The sequence below is a fragment of the Pollachius pollachius genome (genome assembly GCF_949987615.1).
Source record: "Pollachius pollachius genome assembly, chromosome: 12".
In the NCBI taxonomy this organism is placed as follows: Eukaryota; Metazoa; Chordata; class Actinopteri; order Gadiformes; family Gadidae; genus Pollachius; species Pollachius pollachius.
Genome location: NC_136945.1, coordinates 5,307,849 through 5,331,093, shown reverse-complemented (window position 1 = coordinate 5,331,093; position 23,245 = coordinate 5,307,849). Strand labels below are relative to the sequence as shown.

The following is a 23,245-nucleotide window of genomic DNA, read 5'->3' as shown; positions in this document are numbered from 1 at the left end:
AGCTGTTTCCTGGGCCTCCACTCTCTTTGATCCCCCTTCCCCCTTCCCGGTGACAAATGGGCATGGCCACCTCAGCCTTAGCAGTGACAAACCGATCTCGCTCTTTTCTCACACATCTCACCAACCAAGGGTCTGCCAGGGCACCTTTTGTCGGACTAAAGAAAGAAAGAGAAACATAAATCAATAACCGCTCTGTTGTGAGTCTTTCTTTTTATTCTTCAAAGTCAACATAACAGTGCCAGCGCGTGATCCGACACGTCTCCCTCTGCCTCTTTCTCCTCCCCTTCCTCGCAAACAACAAGCTTTTTAACCGTTATCCAACAAGGAACTCCCTTAAAAGTCTCAGCGTCAAGGGCCGACGCGGAGCCAAATCAGTTTCCCATCGCACCAGCCTGAACTGATGTAGCTTAGACACACGGGCTGCAGGTCCTGACACGACTGCAGAATCGTTTACACCGGCTCTGTTTCATTTTTTCTTTTTTCTTTCTCTCCCTGCCACGGCCTCTGGCGAGAATCTCAACGTAGCTCCGCTCCTTCTCTTTCCTGGGAAAATAAGTTCAGGTGGATTACACCGTACGATGACAAACAGGTGCCTTCTGTCCTGATGTGTCAGGTGGAGAAGAGAACCGGTAAATAGGCAATGAGCAATTAGCCAGGCTCTACATTGTGCTCTTTGTTTCCACTTAAGCACCCAAGCCAGGACTCCTTGACCTAGGATAGACCCCTCAATGACACACCGTGTGTTTGGGGTCCGCTTTTAGGGTCCTCCTTTTGTTAGAAGCTTTTCAAGACAGATCTTTTCTTAGTAGATGTTTATGTTTTTCTATGTGAATAGGATTATTGAGCAAGCATCCTGTGCACATCCTGTACTGCGATGCCACACAGGAATTTGGGAGTAACGCTAGTCAAGGAGTTTAGGTCAAGCTACTCTGAGAATCTCTTGTTTCCTGTCTCTGATTCTGACTTGAGTTTATTTTCTCCTTACTCCTCCCAGTTCTGCTCCAATCCAATCCGGCCCATAGTGAGGCAATGCCTGGAAGGGAAAAGAGAGAGAGAGAGAGAGAGAGAGAGAGAGAGAGAGAGAGAGAGAGAGAGAGAGAGAGAGAAAAAAGAAAGAAAGGGAGACAGAGGAAAAGCATAAAGCTCAGGCGCCATCCGTTCCCTTAAGTTCTCCCACCTCTCCCTCTCCCTCGCTCTCTCTCTCGCTCTCTCTCTCTCTCTCTCTCTCTCTCTCTCTCTCTCTCTCTCTCTCTCTCACTCTCTCTCTTTCTCTCGCACTGTGTGCTTCTCACTGGCATGGAGTCTACAGAAACACATGTCTCTGATCAACTCCAGCCTGCGTCATCAGTTAGTAAACTCCAGGCTCCAGGAAAACCAACAGAGAGCACATTCATAGCCGGCGACCCTGTGACTGAGTGTGTGATTCATTACTCTTTAATATGCACCACCCCCCCCCCTCGCCATCCCCCCCATCCCCCCCTCCTCACACACACACACACACACACACACACACCCACACACACACAGACACACACATAGACACAACCCCATCCCTTTCCTTACCAACCACGACCACCACCTCTTCAATGCTAGCCCTCCCAGCCATGCCTGGCCGGGTTGAATCCATCATTAGACATACTTGTGGTGTCGGCACCGCTGTCCTCTCTCTCTCTCTCTCTCTCTCTCTCTCTCTCTCTCTCTCTCTCTCCCCCTCTCTATCCACCAGATGTGGTGCGTCATCGCCCTTGGTAGGTCGGTTATTCCTTCAGCTGAAAAAGAGTGAGATCCTCACTTTCAGCGGAAGTTGGTGCTAAGTCAGCTAATATGCCGCAAGATGGAGGGAGCAATGATAAAGCAGGAAAAAATCCCACAGGGGCGTTTGTCGAAGGGCTCTCTAGAAATGTGACCTAACGGTGGTGTTGTGCTTCGAGAAATGATTGGGCTTGTACTTGCTGAGTTTTTAATGATGGCGGACCGGGCGCAATGAATTAATCCGATGAGGTGAGGGGAGATCCGGCAAGGGTGATGAAGGAGGGCCACAAACCGACTGGAAGCATCAAAAATTCCCATTGGCCTAATTTTCCGGAAATTTTGTTTTTCAGGTTGAGAAGATGCATTCGAACTATCAAGGGCACGCACACTATCAATATGCTTGCCATAAAAAGGGGTCTTTGGTTTGGTCTAGACAGAGGAGATTTCCTGGGGGAAAACATCCTAGGCTGCACGTGTTACAGCGAGAGTCATGTTTATAGGATGCTGACAGCTACTTCCTGTCCGACAAGGGGAGCTGCAGGAGAGCCACGCCCCGGGCTGCAAAAGACAGACCGAGGACCTGCGTGGTGTCCTCGGCTGATTAGCTGTTTGCTTTGAAACAAAGAAAACAACAATAACAAAGAACAAAATGGCCCAGCACGGCCACGGGACGGCTCTGCACGAGCTCAGCCCTGAATCTGTGTGCTTTTCCGTCTATCGTGCAGTCTGAGCACGGCTGCAACGGGAGTGGGAGCTGCCCGGCGCTCAGCTGGACAATATGGCGATGTGTGCTCTCTCTCTCTCTGTTGGTATTAGCTCTGGGGTCCCGGCCCCTCTGCAGCATCTCAAACCCCAAACTTCCCCCACCACCTCAACCCCCACCATCAAACCCCCCCCCCCCCCCCCCCCCCCCCCGACAACTACCATCCGCCATCAGCCGGCCACCCCGCCCTGAGAGAAGAAGCCTGCGAGCCTGCTTGGGTGGGACGTCCAGCGGGGGGAGGGGAGGCAGTGCTGGCTGGGAGAGGAAGGAGGGAGAGGAGAAAAGGAGGAGGGCTTAGCGGCTGCAACAGCAGAAACATACACAGCACTGGGGGATGGATCTCTGGACTTTTTTTCCTCTCTTTCCTTTTTTGTAAAGTAGGACAGCATAAACTCCCTCTTCCTGTCGGCCTTGTCTCGGAGGGGGGAGAGACGATCCTTCTGGGGAAGCAATGGCTGCTTCTCGACAGGGACCCGGCGGCGAATACACACACACACACACACACACACACACACACATACACACACCTCAACGTATACTTACACACACACAGACACAGGAACGCTGATACATAAATAGAAATGCAGCTGTAGAGGCAGGCAAAGTGAACGGCAAAGAGAGAGAGAGGGAGAGAGAGCAGGCGAGAGAGCGAGAGAGCGAGAGAGCGAAGCAAGGAGCACTACACAAACACAGTGGGCTTGAGGAATGTTAAACACATGCTTTATGGAATAAATAGCAGGCACTTTTGGTAAATTACAGTGAGTGTTCTGGCAGTGTTAGCAGCGCTGCAGGAAAGAGCTCTCCGATTTCAGACTCAACCGACCTCCCGTCTCCCCCGAAGGAGCACGCAGAGGACCCATGATGTATTTTAATTTCTCTATAAAAAAGAGAGGGAAAAAACAGTTAAAACAGTACTTTGTGATGTAGCAAAGAGCCCCTTACAGTAGGGAGTACAGATCGCTGTTTTTGCATTGTACGAAGCACTGCGTGGGAGAAAACTGAAAATAAATGGAACACGTTGACTTGGTAAAAGTTTGAAAGTCAACACAAAAACCCAGGGGGACGGCGAGGGAGATATGTGCGACGGAGGGGATGTTTGGAGACTTGATGCTGTGTTGCCCAAGCCTTCACCTAAGGACAACATGTCACCATCAGATTACATCACCCAGACACATATCTGACAACACACTCGCACACACACACACACACACACACTCACTGTTTCCAATCAACAAAAAACATAATAAGATAGGCCTAAGTATATATTTATATATATATATATATATATATAAATATAAACAACATTTGTTTTGTGGCCTCACAAGTGTTATATATAAATATATCTATGTATATAGATATCTATAGATATATATAACTTCTTACCAAAATGAGGCCACAACTAAAGCGTCAGATTGGAGCCGGTTCACGCCTGCTCACAGATGTGTGAGCATAGCACGACTCCGATTCCAAGTCTCCTTCGTGTGACCGGGAAACGCGGTGAATCACTTATTCACGCTAGGACTGTCTTCAACGCTGGCTGAGGTCGAACAGCACAGATTTCCCTGACTCATTGGGGAATAGAGAGAGAGAGAGAGAGAGAGAGAGAGAGAGAGAGAGAGAGAGAGAGAGAGAGTGAGAGTGAGAGAGTGAGAGAGCAAAAGAGACGTTCCTTGGAAGAGCTTACCTCACTTTCTTCTGGCCCCGTTCCTACGCCCACGCACCTCCCTTACAGACAGGCAGACAGTCGGACAGGCAGACAGGGAGCGGGCTGGTTGACATAGCTGAGTTCAGCTGCAGTCTGGGCACAGTGTGGTGACTCACGGTCTATGCACAGGAAATGGAGCAGAGCACTACGATAAACCAGAGGTTGAGACGCAACACCTTACAACACCAGGATGACAGCACGTCTTGTTTCATGAGAAACCAACAAAAAATGGGTTAAAACCAACTGACATTCTACGACGGTTCCGTATGCAGAACCAGGTTTTGGATATTTCCAAACACACAATCCAATCTACATACACACACAAGAACTTGCACACACGCACACGTAAAACAAACACACACACATACACACACACATACCGAAAGTGCACACACATACACACAGCAGACAGGCAATTAGGCCATAAGACAAAAAAGGGAACAGCAGAAGCCAGAAGCTGGATTGCGTTACCCTTTAGTGTTTGTCTAGTGCGTCTGAGAGCGTGTGGCAGGTGGACACCAGGAGCAGGTGCAAATCAGTTGTTCCTGTACATCGTTCGGTTCACCTCCAGTACAATGGTCTATTGACTTATAACACTAGAAATCAAAAGACCCCTCCAGTTGAGCCTAAGTCAACCAGTTAATGGTTAACAGGATAACCAACGGCACAATATGACAATTCCATTGGTATGCTGCTTTTTTACTGGGTTTTTTTTTTCATAGTGGTTGGGATTGGTTGTTTGAGTTGTTGCTATTCTTCCATTGGGAATTGTAAATCTGGATCAGAGGATTGGAAATCATGAGTTTTAATAAACATAAATTACTTTATTGAATGAGAATTCGTCAGTTATGAAATATGACAAAAAACATAACACACAAGCATGGTATAAAATTGAAATAAGACATCTTAAAATTGCACAACAAAAAAGCCATAACATTGTAAGGAAAGTTTAAAATCTGTCTCCATACAGGCCACTTAGCGGTCCTGGTCACATATCAGGTGTCCACGTCTCCATGGAGTAAACAATAAAAAAAGGCACGTTCTTTGGTCCAAACCGACTTTTTTTCCAACTATCTGGTGCTAATTTCTACTAATACTGCAACTGACACTTGTATAAGAACAAAACTTACCAAATGAGGTAAATTAAAAGGCACGTTTTTGGTTGTAACACGATTTCAAGGCAGAGAAACAATAGAACTCCTAAAAAACAAAATGGCTTTAGTAGGCATGGCCAACACTGTGGTAACCTGGAGTGCATAAATTGCATCGTCTTCCTCATCATAAGGAGGGCAGGCGACAATGGCTTTGCTATTTGCTCAAGTTCATCTGATTAGACGCGGATCTGGGTGTCGTCAAAACATGGGCTTACAAGCCATCGACACTGGAGGAGAAAAAAATAAAAACAAAGAATAAAATCACGAAGGGACTAACTGATGCCATTCTTCTGTGTGGACACACTTCCTTCTTTTTCATGAGCTCACCCGGCCAGTGGAAGTCACCTGCTGACACTAGCAGCGAAGGTCATGGCTGTTGCACCTGTTGGCCGCTCGTCTCTCTGCACTATAGTACCAGCGACAGCTGTGTCACTTATGGGTGAGCGCGCACGTGTGTGCGTGTGTGTGTGTGTGTGTGTGTGTGTGTGTGTGTGTGTGTGTGTGTGTGTGTGTGTGTGTGTGTGTGTGTGTGTGTGTGTGTGTGTGTGTGTGTGTTGAGAGATTTACCCCACCAACGCACCCCCCGTCACTCTGGGCAGATCGGACTAGATCCTAGTCCTGAGCTGGCCTGCCCCACCACCTCTAAGCCCTTCTGAGTCTTTAACATATTTGGTCTGTTTTAGAAGTGGCCCATCAACGAGAGCCAGCACCTGAGCAGAATCTCTCAATTCAGCACTGATCCAGCAGCCCATAAAGTATGAACGACCAGAAAAAAAAAAAGAAAAAAAAAACGAAAGAAGTCCAAAGTTCATAAACAAGATATTGTATCTGTTCCTTTTCTTTCCGCGATCCAGATCCCGGCCGCAGCCTTTGGCTTGTCACGTTACGTTGGCCGTCCTCTCCGAATGAACCCTGAGCCCCGCGAGTCATGCTCTGACGGCCCTGCTGGTGGTCCTCCAGGCTGCGTTCAGCCTTCCACTAGGCCTGAAGGCCTTCACACAGGTCCCTCCATCCCCCCCCTCGAGGGGAGAGGGCCTCTCCCCCCCCTCCCCCCCTGGCCCTCAGCCCGTGGCGGAGCTGGAGCAGCAGCCTGAGGAGCTGTGTTTCTGCAGCAGGGACATGCGGCTGAAGGTGCGGGAGCACACGCCGCACTGGTACTTCTTCACTTCGGCGTGCGTCTGCAGGTGGGCGCGCAGGTTGGAGCGGTCGGCGAACGCTCGGTTGCAGTGTGGGCAGGAGAACGGGCGCTCACCTACAGCACAGGGGATGAGGAGGAGGAGGGGGGAGAGGGGGAAGGGAAACAAAAGGTCAGACACACATCATATGACTGGTTGCATACGACTCCTTTTGTCCCTGCTGGTGGATGGCCTTTTGGCAGGTGGTGCTAATGATTGCCCCCCCCCACCAACACAAAGAGCCAGTCAGGCGTCTCCGGCTTCACAGGAGTGGACCGTTAACGCCTCTGAGGACCTGGGCTCGCAACACATTCTGAAGATAATGAGCAGGCACATGGTCACAGGCACCCACAGCCTGACTGATTTACCATGATTCAATCAAAGGCGAATGAGATTAGCGCAGTGACGAGTATGCAGTAGTATGGAAGTAAACGCTCAATGATTGCAGAGGAGGGGGGGCATCCTAGATGTTCTTTGTACCCTTTGTCAGACAAACTCTAACCCCTATCCTGTACTCCTCCAGACCGTCTATAAGATAAACACCCCCCTCTATGTTGCGTGAACATTCAGGGAAACAAGGGATCAATGATTAAAAGATCCATACATGGCCTGCCAGTGTGATTACATCAATCAACTTGACTCCAAAATCTTTTTTTTTTCTTCCTTTTTTCTTAAAAAGGCACCTGCCAATGACAGGTCCACCTCCAACATCTGTTGGTGAAGGCTCATTAGAGGTGACCCCGCAGTGCCCCAACGCCACGGCCTCACCTGTGTGCGTGCGGATGTGGCCGCGCAGCAGCCAGGGCCTGGAGAAGGCCTTGCCACACGTGGTGCACACGCAGGGCAGGGTGTGTGAGCGGATGTGCATCTTCAGGGCACCCAGGCTGGTGTACTCTTTGGGGCAATGTTTGCAGAGGAAGGCCGGTCTGGTCGCCAGGGGTGATGCCGCAGCCTCCCGCTCCTCCTCCACCTCTTCCTCTCGGGGAGACGAGACGGCCAGGCTCTTGACTCCCGTGCACTTCATGCGCTGCCGGGGGCCGTATGTGTGTTTGTGCGTGGGCGCGGGCTCGGGGCTGGGGGGGTCGGAGGTTCTCCCCTCGTCCTCTTCTCCGCTGCTACTGGCGCTGCTGCTGAGGCTAGAGGGGGAGCTGAGGTCTAGGGGCCCCACGGCGGGAGAGGGCTCCAGGGGGGAGGCGGGCAGGTAGAGGGCCGGCAGCACGCTCAGGTCCCACACTAGGCTGGCGGTGAAGCAGGTGGCCATGTTGTCCCCGGGTGCGAGCTCCGCCAGAGGGTACCGCTCCAAAGAGAGTTCTGAGGGAGGGAGACAGGGGGTTGAAGGAGCAGTTACAAGTTTTAAATAAGTAATGATAAGGAGATGAGGGTGATTCATCAACCGCTGTGGTTTAGGATTTAAAGTAGATCCAACAGGAGTAACTTTTGTTGTTAACCCATTTCTTAGACTACGTAGTCGAATTGATTTTGTGTTTGGGTTCCAACTTTACACCCTCTTCCTGTCATTTAGAGAGTGAAGAAGTTAGAGCCGTGAAGTTTCATGGGCCGTTTCCTCCCACGTATTCACAAGGGGTTGTAACATGAATGGAGCTCTGTCTGCAGAAAGGGGGAAAAGTGCATCTAACGGGCCCCAACTTGATCTGGGATTTTCTGGTTTTGAAGGCATGCACAATAACAAAGTTTACGAGATTGGTAGTCTCTCGATAGAGTAGGTCTATATTGCGGCATTAGAAAAACCCACTTACGATCAGACATAGGCTATTTAAGAAAACAGGTGGTTGCATTTTATAGGCTCTTATAAGCTATATTGTATCCAGTTGTGTACGAAAGCATTTATCATTTTCAGCATTAAGTAGGTATTCACTTGTTTGTTTGTTGTACTCACCATTGTAGCATTCCAATTCACTGTAATTCGGCTTTTGTTTGGCAAAATATTTCTTTACCAAAAATGATCGAGGCATTTTTTACGTTTTGGTGTTAAATTAATGTGAATGGAAAAGTATCCCGCAGACGCGACGCCGAATTATCCAATTAATATATCCTTTGGATTCTTAAAAAAGTAAGAAGGGGAAAAAAAACATCCAAATGTGGTCCTTTCTTCTACTTTTAAAACTAGACTGTGAGTGCGGCGGTCCCAAGATAACTAAATGTTAGCCTCTGTAGAAACACTGACATAAGCAAGAGGGGTGTGCTCGCCCCGAGGGCACACCCCTCCTCCAGTCCTCTGCTAGCTATGAGGCGAAATGTGCGCTAGAAGTACTACATTAGGCACAGACATTCTACAACATCAATTCGTGTTTCCAAGCGATAATTGTGCACTATAAGTGCATGGCCCCTCAAATATCCTGTCAGATGCCAGTCATCTGTAGAAATAGTGTTTCATTAAAGTTGCCCATCGGAGGCACTATCGGCTAGTATGCAGGCTCGCCTCATCGAGACCATACAATCCACGTGAGTGCAGTCACTTCACACAGTTACACAGCAAGTTGAAAACGTACTATCTTCCCTGACATGGACACTCGCATCACACTGGATGCCTAATTGTTTGTAATGCAATATACATTCGCATCCAGACCTGCCATATCCTAGAAGGATATCCTTTGAGCCAATTTCCAAATAGGGCTACTGCGACCTATTTAAAGAGAAAGATAATTATATGGGAAATCAAATCCCTATTGTTAGATATCCGTGTGACATAACTGTGATTGACGGATGCGTGATTATTGAAGGTTGCAGTCTCCTGATAGCTGTAACCTCGCATTGGGTCAGGTGTTGCCTACGGCATCTTATGACCCATCTTGGGCCTAGCAGAGAAGGCCCTGCTGCCAAAACAAAAATACATTATTTATATAACTATTATAATTATTGGGGGGGGGGGGGGGGGGAATGTTTTTCAGAATTATTTAGAAAAAAATATCCCTATCCCTGTTATAAGTTGTTAAATATATTTGCAAGTAACAACAAAATACATTTATTCGTTTCCAACATTTGACTTAAATTATAGTGCTCAATCGTCATCAAGGCCTTTCGTGGACTACCTCATATGCAAATCAGAAGATATTCCAATGGAAAAGATATAATGGAATGTACAAAATATCACTATTTTGTTAATGATGAACCATATTTCTATTTAATTTATTGAACAATTTAGATAGTATATTTATTTTCAATTCTACCACCTGCAGTACCCTCGCGTACCTCCTATGGTAGACGCAGTGAAATACAGTGAAATAGGTGCAAGGTAACGGCGCTGGGCTTCATGAACTTATCAGAAGAGCAACTGCTCCGTCTTCAGGATGTATGTGGTAACGTCTCCGAATTTTGGACAATAAATCACTAGGATATATTTTGGTTATTGGGATTTGGAAATCTGATCTTCATGAGAAGGTTGCATTATTAATTAGTTTATATTATTTTTTCCATGTAACTAATAACTTTCTGTTCAACTTTTTCAAACCTGAGAGCAAAAAATGGAAATTGATCCCAGATTTATATTAAAGGCATAGCGCTACATGCCTTAGTCACCTACAACCATGTATTAAGGTTCCAAACAGCTCCCATATTAACTTTAATGAGTTGATAATATAAAATAACATCTCACGCAAAATAATTATTTTTTTTCGTCACGCAAGCCTACTTGTTTAAAGGGACAGCGTGGTGGTGTCTGATTGGTCGAATCCGTGGGCGGGGAGGGGCTTCGTTGGCCCTGTCAGCAGTGGTAGATTTCAAATTCGGTGCAAACAAGAACACAAAGAGAGCAATATTGTAGCATATCATAAATCTCCTTAACAAATACATAAAGATATATGCTGCTGCTCTGCAATTTTCCTTTCGAGAACTGCAACACGATTTCCGAATATATTTGAGGTTCATCATTCGCAGGTAAGTACAACACAAATAAATGGTTGTTATGATTATCGTCACACTGTTTGTAATGTGTTATTTTTTCTTACGTTGTTAATGACTCTTGTTCACTTCAATAAATGATGGATAACTCTGGATTGTTACCATTTACAAAGCGAGTGGGACACATCGCTATAATAACGAAATAGTAATGGGTCTTTCATCTAACCAATATTTGAAAGCTTTTAGGCAAGCGTCTGTCCAGTACATCAACTATAAAATCAAAAAACATCAATTCGCAATGCCTTTACCTTTAAGTTAAAATCATTGGCATGTCAACAATCCTCTCTAGACTTTTGGATCACTGTTGCTATTGCCTATTCACTATCAAGTCTTCTGCCCTTTTTCAATGCATATCCATGGAAATGAATGCAAAGCGTATGCATATGTATACAGTGCACCGTACAGTATTCATAGACCCTAAACCTCGACGCCAACTGTTCTATATTTGGTAAAATGAAGAATTCAACTCCGCAAGAGATGCAGCCCCCTTCTCCTTGTCCTGACAACATATGGCCCATAGAGTGGTATGGATTGTTTAAATGCATTACATGAAACCTTATTGGTCGCTGTAGTCAGCTGACGAGGTTGCCTGAATTTAATTAGGGCAAAATAATAACGGGTTTCAAAGTAATGATGACCTACTTTCAAAGAGGAGAGGACCTTTGTTGTTTGGTGATATATAAAATATGAGGTGATATGTGAAACAGTTGATATGTAAAACTTGGGGATTTATAAAATTGTATATACCATATTATCAAATAGTATTAACAATAAGTCACTGTGTGAAGTTTAAAAAGCTGGGCCACTGTATCCAATATAGACTTAACTCATCCTTCTTTTCTCTGTATGCACAACAGCAGCAGACCATCGAGCTGGGAGAAGCCCTTCATCGCACCACCTGACCTCTAGAAGAACAGCAAGAGACAAAGACCTGGCTGGTGGGGGTCAGCAGAGATACAGACATGTTCACTGCAATCGCCCGCCTGCTTTTTGGTGGAGAGGAGAAGACTGCCGACGATGCCCAGCCCAGCGGGGAAGTGGTTGACGAAGGCTGGCTTCTGCTGAACCATAGAGGTTATTTGTTTTTGTATTATTACGTCGCTTATAGCGTCCGTTCCTCTTGTCAGTTGTACGAACAAAGTATGTCACGACACAGTTTACCAGAGTGCAGTTTTTAGTTTTTCAAACTTTAATGGCTGATATTAAAATGTTCACCCTGTCGTAGTCGATGTGTTCATTCAACATGAATGATAGCACCCTAACAGCAGCGGTGATGTTGATCGCCCCATGTCTCCACAGAAGCTGTCAGCGAGGGCTGTTCAGGAGAGGAGGAGGACCTGGGCTCAGTGAAGATTCATGGTGCTGTGTTGACGCCCGCTCTGATTGCACACCCTGAACCCAACCCAGGAGATGGCAGCGGGTAAGAGGGGAATGAAAAACACCACAAACAGGTTGTTTCATATCTTGACACACCTAGAGTCGAGGTGCCTCTGAGTACTTAAAGTTTCAGAATACAGACGGTCGAGGATAAAGTGTACAGCTCCTAGACACCGTATTCTAAACTCTGGCTTTGATTGTGCAAACCAAGTGATGTTTTGGAATGTATTTCTGACCTGATTTAGAGATGTGATTTCCTGTTAACCTCCCCTGGGTATGTTTCCTCCTAGGCCGTCAGAGCCGGAGGTTCTGGTGGACCGCAGCGCTCTGATCGCGGGGGTCCTTCAGAGCGTGGCGTCCCGGGCTGCCGCGCTGGCCAAGGTTACACACCCCTCTCGGGTCCAGAGGGCTCAGGCCGGGGAGAAGCGCCGCCAGCTGACGCGGAGCAGTCTCCAGCGCCAGAACTGCGCCCGCCAGGAGAGCGAGAGCCACAGGTCCCACACACACAGCAGCTCCTACCTGCAGCAGCCGGGCTGCCGCAGTCACACCCACTGAGCAGGTGGATACAAGGGTCAGCGTCGGAACGGCCCACGAGAAGCTAGGCTGAGATAATAAAGTCATGAATCCACCTCATTTATATCGTTTCTTTGTGCAGCTCCAGACAAACCAATCCATGTGAACCCTGTCTCCACAGCAAAATATTATCAAAGCAATTCAGCAGCTAAAATCTTTTGAAGTTTGACATCTCGTGGGATGAGGTGCGGTGTTTCGGCAAAGCCTTCTGCATTTCAAATGATGCTGAATGAGGGACAGACCTACCATGTGATTTCTAGTATGCAGTTACGGAATGTGTAACAACTTTCAAAAAACAATAAACATGAACTGACTCGAGATAATGTCATCCATCATTTAATGATCATTACAAAACCTACTTGCCCAAAACGATACTATGGTATAGCATAAGTAGGTGAAACTCAACTGGCTCAGTAACATTTTTAATTATATTCATAATATTGAATATTGAATGAGTTGATGAGAGATATTTGAGTGGATTTAAAGGAACTTTCATTCTAATTAATTATAGGATGTGTTCACTTTTTGTAGATAATGCCACAAATAGTGTGGATATTATTGGTGCAGGAATTCACGCTGCCATAATGCCATAATACCCATTTATTATTCGGCAACCCAATGAATCAACGCCAGAATGTATGCTATGCTAGTAGCATTGACTGCATTCCTTTGCTTAAGAGGGCCATTAAGAAGTATATTTATGAACCCCCTCAGGTCTTCTACTAATTGGATACTAAAATGCTTGGTGTTTCTTCACAGCTAGCAAACCAATTTTTGTCAATCAAGGGACATTCATCACACTGAATGTCATGACAATGTGTTAAGATTATGTAGTTGATTTGTTTTTACGATTATTTGTTTAAGCTGAAATTAACAATTGTGGTTTGTTATGTGTGCTTGTGTGTGAGTGTTTACAGATGGATGGATGTACAGTATATATGTATATACGCATATGTGTGTGTGTGTGTGTGTGTATGAACATGTATGCACTGGTGTATGTATTTATTGTTGTACGTTTGAGTGTGTTCGTATGTGTATCATGTGTATGTTTGTGTGTTTCTATGGATATATATATACACTTTTCTGACGTGATTTGTGGGTGTTTATTGGTGTATATGTGTAGGTGCCATATACCATTTCATTGTAAAATCTTATATTGTCTTGTACCATACCATTTATGGTATGGTACAAGACTACTACTTTCCTTATCTTATCTATTTCATTGTATCTTGTCTTCTGTTGTCTACTGCTGCTACTGGAAAACTTGACTTTCCTTCGGTTTATATATAGCATTTATTTATCACTTTGGGTTCAGTGTCAAAAAGAAAACTGAGTTTGCTGCAATGGGATTTTACAAAATGAGTGAATACAAAGGTAGACACAAGGTCAACAGTGATCCAAAAGTTCTTCACATTTGAGAATTCTGTTTCAATTAATGCAACTTTTCTAGCTTGAAAAACTTGTTCTGAGTTCAGAGGCTCCTGTCTCATGTCATACCCCCAATGGGCCCCCACCTGGACATACAGTTAGGGTAGTATGTAAACCCCTCACCTTAAGGACTACATTATTTGAAAGTTATGACTCTACATGAAAAGGACCTCTTAATCCCAAATTAAGTTTATCTTTGTTGTCTACTAAGAAGTCTATGGAAGAACCTCACTCACTCACTCACTCCCTGATGGCAAAATACCTAAAGTCTTGGCCATTAAAAGGCTTTGTTTAGTCTCTTATTTGGGAAGTGATGTGGCCGGAAGAGGGCTACCATGCCAATCGATAGTGCTACGCGTACCCTCCAATAGAGGGCACTCCTGTGATAAAATAACTTCTGAGTCATCGGATCCAACCAAACCAAAAAAACATTTATGCGTTTGTCACGAACGTCACGTCTGGCCGTTACTGTAAACATGACACATAAGAATGTCAGGCAACTTTTCCAATCAGTTAATCTCCTTTGGGTTTGCGTCTTCCTTTTAGATTCATTGGGAGGATATCCGTCAATGTCTGACGTGTCTATTTCGTTGAAGTAAGGTAGGAGGACGAGGGAGGCGTGGTCGGTTACACATTAATATCAGCTGCTCGTCGAAACTTCCTTGTTCAAAACTAATAAAGAGGAGGCTAAGACGTTAACGCTACAGTGTTTGTGAACACAGTGAAATGGCCTTTAGACGGGGTAGGTACTACACTTTGTCACATGTAGCATAGACTCAGTGGCCATTCTAGACCATTTTATTTAAGGGGTTCAGGCTGGGGTCAGGTGTTCTCATCGGGGGGCCATAAGATCATGTAAAGTAACATTCAACGTCATCGGGTCTTTGGCAGGCGCTTTTTTTTAATCAGGTTTATTATTGTCCTAAACGAGGTCCATGGCAATGTTTTCTGTCTTTCTGTCTTCGCAGGTTAGAACAAAGTACAATTCACTGCCGCATGCATAGGGTACACTAGAGAGAACATTGCAATTATTCACTTCACTTCGATTCTCGGTTCCTACAAGCAAAGTTCAAAAGCAAAGTAAGCAGGGTCTGTGAAAGTTTCATAGTACTTGGAGGTGGTTACATATGCAGGTGTTTACTTATTTGCCTTGCAAATTAGATTATCCACGGCAATCGATTTTAATTGATTAGTTCTGTGAACTTTTGTTCTTCACTAGTATTGGAATTAAAAAGGATTTGCACCTTTTTCCCAGGTTGAATTTCTCTGGCTTCAACATCCCTTCTGCTAAGCAGCCTGCCAGGTGGCCCAGAAATAACACAGAGGCCTGAAATAACCTACCAAAGATACATCCTACAACATATATACTTTGTTTTAAAATTCAACAAAATGGAAAACACAGCTGCTGGAAAAGAGAAATTCTTTATAGTCACTCGGGGGAAGTCGTGGAAAGGATTCTCCCGGGGATGCATTGGTCGTGTGGAGGAAGAGAGGCAGGATGGAGAGGTGTTGGGGTTGATGTACACTGGTAGCAGCAACACGGGCGGCCCCAACAGTGGGGGCACCGTGAAGAAGGTAGACATGTACCCCCTTACCCGTCACCAGGCCCAGCTCCTGCTCTTTGTGCCCATTGCAAGCAAGCGTGTTGAGCTGATCTGCGACCCCCAGCTGTTCTCTGCCATCTGTGAGCTGTCCCAGCATGATATAGTGATGGTGAAGTACAAGAAAGGGCACTTGCCAGCACTGGTTAAAAACCTGATGAAGATTGGAAGAAAGGAGAATGCAGAGGACCTTCATATGCTCGGGTTCGAAGTGGAGCTTTTGGTATGGAAAAGATCCCTTATGTGTTTTCTTTCATCATTCAGTCCAGTGGGTGAGGAATTTATCCTAGCATGTTTAGTCTTTTTTTTATCTCTAACTATAAACAGTAACTACATAAGTAATTGCCACCATTAAAAATAAATGTCAACGCCATAACATAACAACGTATAGGACATGTTCTGACAACTTGAGAGTAATGTCACAGCCTACTTGCTTTTACTCTGGCTTTGGTGGTTAATGTTGGAGCATGGGTTGGATCCAGCCAAGATATTATTTTGTTAATATGCATCTTTTATAAATAGAACTGTGTTTAACAAGTTATGTTCTGATTAACTTCAGTTTTATAAGCAGCCCTGGAAGATATGTTTTTGTTATTCAGTTACTTAGAACTTCCAACCAGTCTCCCACAAATCAGACTTAAGTCTTTAGTCTATAGGCTGACAAGCTCAAATCTAGGTGAACAAGGCGTTTCACTTTCTTAGCTTCATATTTGTTTTGACCAAGGCGGGGATATGTTAGCATGTAATTGGTGAACACCAACACGGCCAGCAGTCCTTAACTTGAAAAAGAGGGGCTGCAAAGGTTTCAAATCTCACACCATGTAGAGTGTCCATTTTACAAATAGACTTATTAAAATCCCCTTTTCATCCACTTCCCCTCAGGAAGTGCTGATAGCATAGTAGGAATGCTGGATCCGAGATTACCCTCTAACTAGCTGTTTTTATTTGTTATTTGTTCTCTCTCGCTTTCTCTCTTATAGGACCAGGAGAAGAGTGCTGGGACCAAGAAGCCAGCCCCTCTCCCTTTGTTCAATGCAGCAGACATTGTCCAGGTGGTCCCTGGATACACGGTCCCCTTTAGGCCTCACTGGGCTGAGGGCCACACCGGCGGTAGGTACTGCACCATGGTACCAGATACCATGTTCTTCATAAGGGTCAGACGTTAAATGAGTGCACCACAGCAGAAGGACAGGATGGGAATAATGATCATAATTATTAGTATAATTATTATTAATCTTATGGGTTGATAAAGTTAGGGGAAAATGAACAAGAGGAGGACCGAAGTATGTAATGAACTAAAATATACAACAGTCAAATAAATAAATTTAAATTTAAATAAAACAGTCAAGATAGCAAGGATGGTGTGGGGATTAATGCACAAAACCTATAACGACAATGAAATAATCAATCTGAGGTTTTATGTTAATACTTGTTTCTTTTAAAGGTATCTAGAGCTAGCCTCCCAACATTTCTGACCAATACAAGAGGAGAAATTCCTTCAATTATTTATGCATTCAAATTATAGTCTCGGAGTAATTGATGTTAGGATATCACTACAAACAAACTACGTTTGTAACAGCTACGTTACAATCATTTGCAAAAGAAAAATCATCAGCTTATACTCTGGAAATAGCTTTCCATTACCAGGCTTTATGGAAAATACCAGTAAAACACGGTTTATATTCGCTAATATGTGTTTATTGCCCTCGAGCTGCACCAGCCACCCATGTCTGTAAATGGAAAACCTGTCTTTGATGCGCATCTTTTGTACGGTTTTCCAATGCATAGAGGTTGTGAGTAAAGCAACTGCTACCAACATCCATGCGCACAGTAAAAGCAGAAACATGGGATCTGATTAAGATCAGATCAACAACATTTTACGAGAGCAGACAAAAATGAACCGGAAAAACCTGAGGTTGTCACGCTGTCGAATGCCCAACGGCGCACATCACATGGCCTGGCGCTTGTGCACATTGCATGCTCACGAGTTGTGTCGCATACCTGGGATGTAGACCTGTATTGTGGAATGACTGGCGGGCCATATCGATGTCGGTGTCAGATCTTGTGACATTACCTCTTGAACCACACCATGTGATCATGTTTAACCGGCGTTCATGTCACCAGGTGTCAACAGGAAGGTGGTGTCACGCATCAACTCCCTGCCCAACATGAGAACGCGTTTGAGGCCGAGTGAGACACGCACCGACCAGCGAATCACAGCGAGCCGTGGCCCTGCAGCGGACGAAGCCCCCCTGGATGTTGGCTCCATGGTGGAGGTCACGTCCAACACGGGGGCCACTGTGTACGGGGTCATCCGCTGGAAGGGTGTCCCTGCGGGCAAGACTGAAGACTGGGCGGGTATCGAACTGGTGAGATTCAAGATGCAAGATGGTTTAGGGTCAAATGCAATACAATTACAGCAGCAGTTGCTGGCAATGACATTGCCAGCGATATTCACCATGCATGACATGTATGGTGAATATTGCAGTAAGTCCAACAGAATGTGTTATCTCTTCTGAGTTGGTTTTTAATGTGGCGTGGGCCTTCATCTGTCCCCTCTCTGACTTCCCAGGACTATGACCTGAAGGGCTGCTCAGATGGGATTTTTGGAGGCCAGAGATATTTCACTTGCCAAACGGGTCGGGCTTTGTTTGTTCCCATGACAATGTGCAGTCCTGACCAGAGGTTCCACGGCTCCTTCAACAGGAAGAAGACCCTCAAGAGCGTCGACATCCCCCCTGGTGGGACCCTGACGCCCCCCCCACCGTGCCATGTTTATTGGTAGATCCCAAATCAGATTTGATGTTAATGATCCGTGTTTGTTTGTGTTCAGACATAGAGTCAGACAATTCTGAAGAGGACACACCGCCTATCTCTGAATCCCAGGCCGCGTCTCTGTTGGTGGGCAGGATGAGAGGGATTCAGGGGCATTTCAATTCTTGTTACCTCGATGCCACGCTCTTCAGGTAAAGCTAGTGGGTGCGCATCATGTGATTCCCAGTGTGTCCTCCTTTTATCTACAAAATACACCCTTCATTAATATATATTTAAAAGCAGGTTTTTCTTTCTCTTGTTGCAGTTTATTCTGCTCTTCTACCGTCCTGGATAGCTCCTGGCAAAAGCCGGATTGTAAAGAAGAAGCCACAAGTCAAATACTGAGAAAAAAGATTGTCAACCGCTTACGCAGGTTTGCATACTTTTTCTTGTGACTAGAAAGCTGGTTGTTTTGTTTTGGTGCTATCAGGGAGTTTTCAGAAACTAGAAGCTTTTGTACGTAACTTAGTGTGATAGATGAATAGATAGCTTTGTTTCGATACAACCTCAAATATAACAACGTTTTTTTTTATCAGTATCTTAATCCTGATTGGACAATGATAGTGCTCAATGTTCACTGACCGTCACCTACTCTATTCTCTCCAGAAAAGGCTTTGTTCATGCCGAGAGTGTGATGAGCCTACGCAAACAGCTTGGCTGCCACACTTTCCGAACAGAGGAAAAAGGTAGCCACTTCTTCTTCTTATAATTATTAATGTCATGTTATTACTATTAGTTGTTATATCTGTATAACTTTTTTTATTAATTATCTAATAAGAAAGGGTCATGTCTTTGCATAAATTGGATTTTGCACCAGTCATTTCGTCCTAATTCTATCCTGATGTCCCTTGCCCTCCTTCAGATCCTGAGGAGTTCATCTCAATTCTGCTTCAGCGAGTTCTCTGCATAGCACCACTGCTTAAACTCAGGTCAGGATGATAGCCAGCAAGAGGGTAGAATTTGTGTTTCACTGACTCGTATTGAGTTGCTGAGATGGAACCGGTGTTTCCTCATAGGTCCAACATGGAGAAGTGTGAGGGCGCGTACACCTACCAGATCATTCTAGAAAAAGAGCAGGCCGGGAGGGTGCCAACTGTTCAACAGCTGCTGGATGCTTCCTTCCTGTCGTGCAACCTTAAGTTTGAGGAGGTGGGTCGACGTTCTACGAAGTAAACAAGACTCCACGACGTAGACGGCAGGTGGCCATTCATGTATGGATATCAAACACCTATAAATCGTTTGCGTGTGTTGCCCCACAGGCCCCATCGTGTCTCATATTGCAGATGCCGAGGTTTGGAAAGAAGTACAAGATGTTCCCACACATCATCCCCTCTACCCATCTGGACCTCAGCAATCTCCTTCACAATGGTGATGACCGGGGTCAACCCTATGAATTCACATTCTAGGAGCAGGATAGTCTAGGGGTTCAGGTGTTCGACTCCCAGTCAAAGGGATCCAGGTTTAATCCTCAAAGTCTCTAGTTTGGTTCTAGCTGTAGGCATTTTCCTGAGCAGGATGCCCTAACCCCTTAGGGTCTTATCTTATCAGCATTCACTGTCCCCTTTGGATCAGAGTGTCTGCTAACGGACAAAAATGTAAATGGTAATTAACATTTACAACATCGAAAACCGAATCCTTTGTGTGACACACTTTGTTTTGAAACAGTGTCATTTTTGACACTATTTGGAATCACTTTTTTCCTCCTTAGCTCCAAGAGAATGCTTCATCTGTGGGCAGCCAGCCACCAACGAGTGTGTACAGTGTCTGCAAGACCGCAAGCTCCAGCCAGGGAAAATCAAGCAGTACTGTTCTGTCTGCAGCACACAGGTAACAAGAACACTCTATTATTCAACCTGAGTACTAGGCCCAATATTAAAGCTTTTTTTATCTTGCAATGTCGTATATAGTTTAAGATGATGATGAAGATGATATTAATTCGAATAATCATCTATACTTTGCCATTCGTTGTGTCATACAATGCTGTGAGGCCATACATTCTGAGCATGGCACTCTTTATTGACTGTTTTATTTATGTGCCATGCCCAAACAGATGGGACCAGATGCTATTTGTTCCCCTCTAAATCTCTCTCCATCTTCTCCCTCTCCCTAACAGGTGCACGCTCATCCCTTGCGGCAGGGACACCGCCCCAGAGCCCTGGCACCTGCGCCTGCAGAGCCGACCACCGGTGCAACCGTTCCCAGACACACAATGGAGCTGTTTGCCGTCCTCTGTATTCAAACCAGCCACTACGTGTCATTTGTCAAATACGGCCCTGACCCCCACTCATGGCTATTCTTCGACAGCATGGCCGATAGATGTGGTGAGGGAGGGTTCATATTTTTGTGTGTGTGTCAGTGTATTTTGTTACCCATCACATAACATCGCTTTACCTGAAAAGAAAACTAAAAATGGGACTTTTCCCTAAAGCCTCACCTTGACTCTTAAGAAAGGGCGACTACGTTGTTTATGCTAATGCTGATTTTGTTTTGGCGCTTCTGCTCGCTGCACTTCCATAGGCTTGTCTTGTGCTCAGGGAATGCAGCGCGACGATTTGAGAGATAACATTGCTGGCTGACACAGAGACGTCATTAGCTCCACGTGGGCCGATGTCTAATCTAAACCCCGCCCTCCTTCCCGCTGTATCAGGAGATGACCAAAGCGGTTACAACATCCCAGAGGTCACGGCTTGCCCACAGCTCGGCGACTTCCTGTCCCAGTCGGAGGAGGAAGTGGCCGCGGTGGACCCCTCCCGTGCCGCCGAGCCCGTGCGCAGGTTGCTGTGCGACTCGTACATGTTCCTGTACCAAAGTGCGTCCGTGCCGCCCTGCGAAGAGAGCCGGCTGTCACTGCGTCAACAGGAGGGGGGAGGCTGCAAGGGGAGGGAGTGTTCCCAAAACAAAGCCACGGCGCTAACCTTGTGATTCTCCACGGCCACTGGGGAAAGGCTACGGGACAATTAGGTGGGACACAAAACCCTGTAGCCTCCTGGAGTATTGTTGAGGAAAGCTATTTGTTGGAAATGAGGATCAATGACCCTACAACACCACGTTGAAAGTGGTGTTCCAAGAGTGGTGCTGGGACTCTTTCTTAACTGTATATGAAGTATGAGTATGAGGCGTATAGATGTATGTATATTGAGGGATGGTCGTGCAGGTCACATCTATGATGTTATTATTCTATATCGGTGTCAGGTATCAGGTTTTCTTCTCAATAAATGGAGCAAATGTTGGAATCCTTCAACGTTGGACAGTGCGATATTGTACTTTTTTTTTTTATTTAATGAGACTGGAATGAAGTAGTGACTTTAGAAAATAAATACCTTCAATTGGTCTCTATTTAGTTATAATAAAAGTTTGGAGATGCAGTCGTAGTATAATTATAAACATAGCAAACAGTTGTTTTTTTGTGTATACTTCCATGCACTCATTTGATACATTTACATGTTGTACTATTGGGTAGCCTAATAGAGGAGAGAAAAGTATATTGTATAATAAGAAATGTATTCTGTCAATGCAGAGTAGGGGATGATAATCTTGCTATAGTTTGGATTTTGGACATGTAGGATTAAACCCCGATGAATACATAGTATCAGTAATATTGCGAACTTTAACCGGGAGACGGCGGCCCCCTACGGGGTTCGCAGAGGTACAGCAATGAGCCGTTTGAAATTCGATTGTACTATTTTTCTAGTAGTGCATTAAATACATTAATAAGCAAACTGATTTAGTGCTACAATAAAGAAACAAGAATAAAGTTTAATTATTTTAAAATATTAGTATTATCATGGGCCAATATTTTTCATCATGGGCCAAGATGCAGTCTGAAAAGATTTGTTCAGCCTGCTGCAGAAGATGGATAGGGTTTCAGCGGTCCTGAAGTCAGTGGTGAGCTCGTTCCACCATTGTGAATCCAGGACAGTAAATGATCGATATTTTGTAGAGTGGCTGCTGGGCCCTCCATTAGGAGGTAGCAAGCTTTTGGACCGTCATAGGTTACGGGCTGGGGTATATGGTTGGAGGATTTTCTGGATGTAGAATTGGTCAAAGCCATTGGCAGCATGGTAGGCAAGCCAGAGATTTAAATCGGATTGGGGCTGCCACTGGTAGCCAGTGTAGGGTGCGGGGAGTGGTGTAGTGTGGTAGGAGGTGAAGTGTGGTGTGAAGTAGGTTGCAGACCAGCCGAGCTGTGGATTGTGAATTTGGTGACTTCAACTGGTTGTAATGGTAGTATAACTGTACTAGTGTAGTTGTATGAACAGGATCTCCCTGGAGAGGTTTGGTCTAGCTGTCTGTAGCCCTCCCCGTTTAGGGGGTTGGAAACCTCAGCCTCAGCATCAGCTGGACCTACAGGTTGTCCACCAGGTTCCTGGTGATAGTCGATGAGCATAGTACTGTGTTAATTACAATAGCATGAGGAAATCGGGACAAGTAGCATTATTTATATTCATATTATTATTTAAATTATTATATTATTATAAACATTATTATTCCTAGTAGTAGCCCTAGTATTATTCATATTGGTGTTCATACACATATTCATCTTTATATTATTATCATTATTGTAACGTATTTATCAAGTTAGGGTAAGGGTTATGACATTCTGTAATCACAATTTGGGGTGGTTTACTGCCACTGTGTGTTTGAATAGTATATTGCAATAAACTGCTAATTTCTTGAGTTGTGAATATCTCATGGTTCCATGACCGATTGTTTAGACTGAAATTGCCCAAACAAAAAACAAAAGTGCCCACATCAATTTCAAAGGAGAACATACCAGTATTTTAATTGTCTCTTTAATCGCTGCTGACATATTATGGCCATTTTCTGTTTAAGTGCAGAACATTTTTAACATATAGCTCCTTTATTATCTAAAGTTTGATGTTAGACTAGCAAGGGCAGTTTGATTATGTGTCCCTTCGTATTTGTTTCAACCAATCAACTGGCTGGAGGCAGGTATCTGTGGGTGTTTAGTTAGCTATTAACAG

At 45.0% G+C, this 23,245-nt stretch overlaps 3 protein-coding genes across 6 annotated transcripts; 2 read left to right on the top strand and 1 right to left on the bottom strand.

Moving 5' to 3' along the window:
- Nucleotides 1-5,033: 5,033 nt before the first annotated feature.
- snai1a (snail family zinc finger 1a) lies at nt 5,034-8,691 on the bottom strand. Its single transcript, XM_079748389.1, has 3 exons — nt 8,447-8,691; nt 7,318-7,860; nt 5,034-6,626 (listed from the first exon to the last, which is right to left on the bottom strand). Exons 1-3 carry the CDS (start codon nt 8,520-8,522, stop codon nt 6,436-6,438), a joined length of 810 nt encoding a protein of 269 aa, XP_079604515.1. The 5' UTR covers nt 8,523-8,691; the 3' UTR covers nt 5,034-6,435.
- A 1,599-nt stretch (nt 8,692-10,290) lies between these two features.
- tp53inp2a (tumor protein p53 inducible nuclear protein 2a) lies at nt 10,291-12,719 on the top strand. 3 transcript variants are annotated; one of them, XM_079748394.1, is made up of 4 exons: nt 10,291-10,443; nt 11,328-11,541; nt 11,767-11,887; nt 12,135-12,719. In XM_079748394.1, the coding sequence occupies exons 2-4, from the start codon at nt 11,430-11,432 to the stop codon at nt 12,397-12,399; spliced, it is 498 nt and encodes a 165-aa protein (XP_079604520.1). In that variant the 5' UTR covers nt 10,291-10,443; nt 11,328-11,429; the 3' UTR covers nt 12,400-12,719. The 3 variants fall into 3 exon arrangements, with proteins under 3 accessions (XP_079604520.1, XP_079604521.1, XP_079604519.1); XM_079748395.1 differs by having other exon boundaries at nt 11,325-11,541; nt 11,770-11,887; XM_079748393.1 differs by having other exon boundaries at nt 11,325-11,541.
- Nucleotides 12,720-14,479: 1,760 nt separating this feature from the next.
- cyld2 (cylindromatosis (turban tumor syndrome) 2) lies at nt 14,480-21,902 on the top strand. Of its 2 annotated transcripts, XM_079748371.1 has the most exons (15): nt 14,480-14,587; nt 14,814-14,925; nt 15,101-15,669; nt 16,427-16,556; nt 17,571-17,815; nt 18,019-18,187; nt 18,280-18,412; nt 18,526-18,633; nt 18,867-18,946; nt 19,123-19,189; nt 19,277-19,409; nt 19,520-19,628; nt 19,969-20,087; nt 20,374-20,581; nt 20,908-21,902. In XM_079748371.1, exons 3-15 carry the CDS (start codon nt 15,235-15,237, stop codon nt 21,180-21,182), a joined length of 2,211 nt encoding a protein of 736 aa, XP_079604497.1. In that variant the 5' UTR covers nt 14,480-14,587; nt 14,814-14,925; nt 15,101-15,234; the 3' UTR covers nt 21,183-21,902. The 2 variants fall into 2 exon arrangements, with proteins under 2 accessions (XP_079604497.1, XP_079604498.1); XM_079748372.1 differs by lacking the exon at nt 14,814-14,925 and having other exon boundaries at nt 14,522-14,587.
- Nucleotides 21,903-23,245: the final 1,343 nt, after the last annotated feature.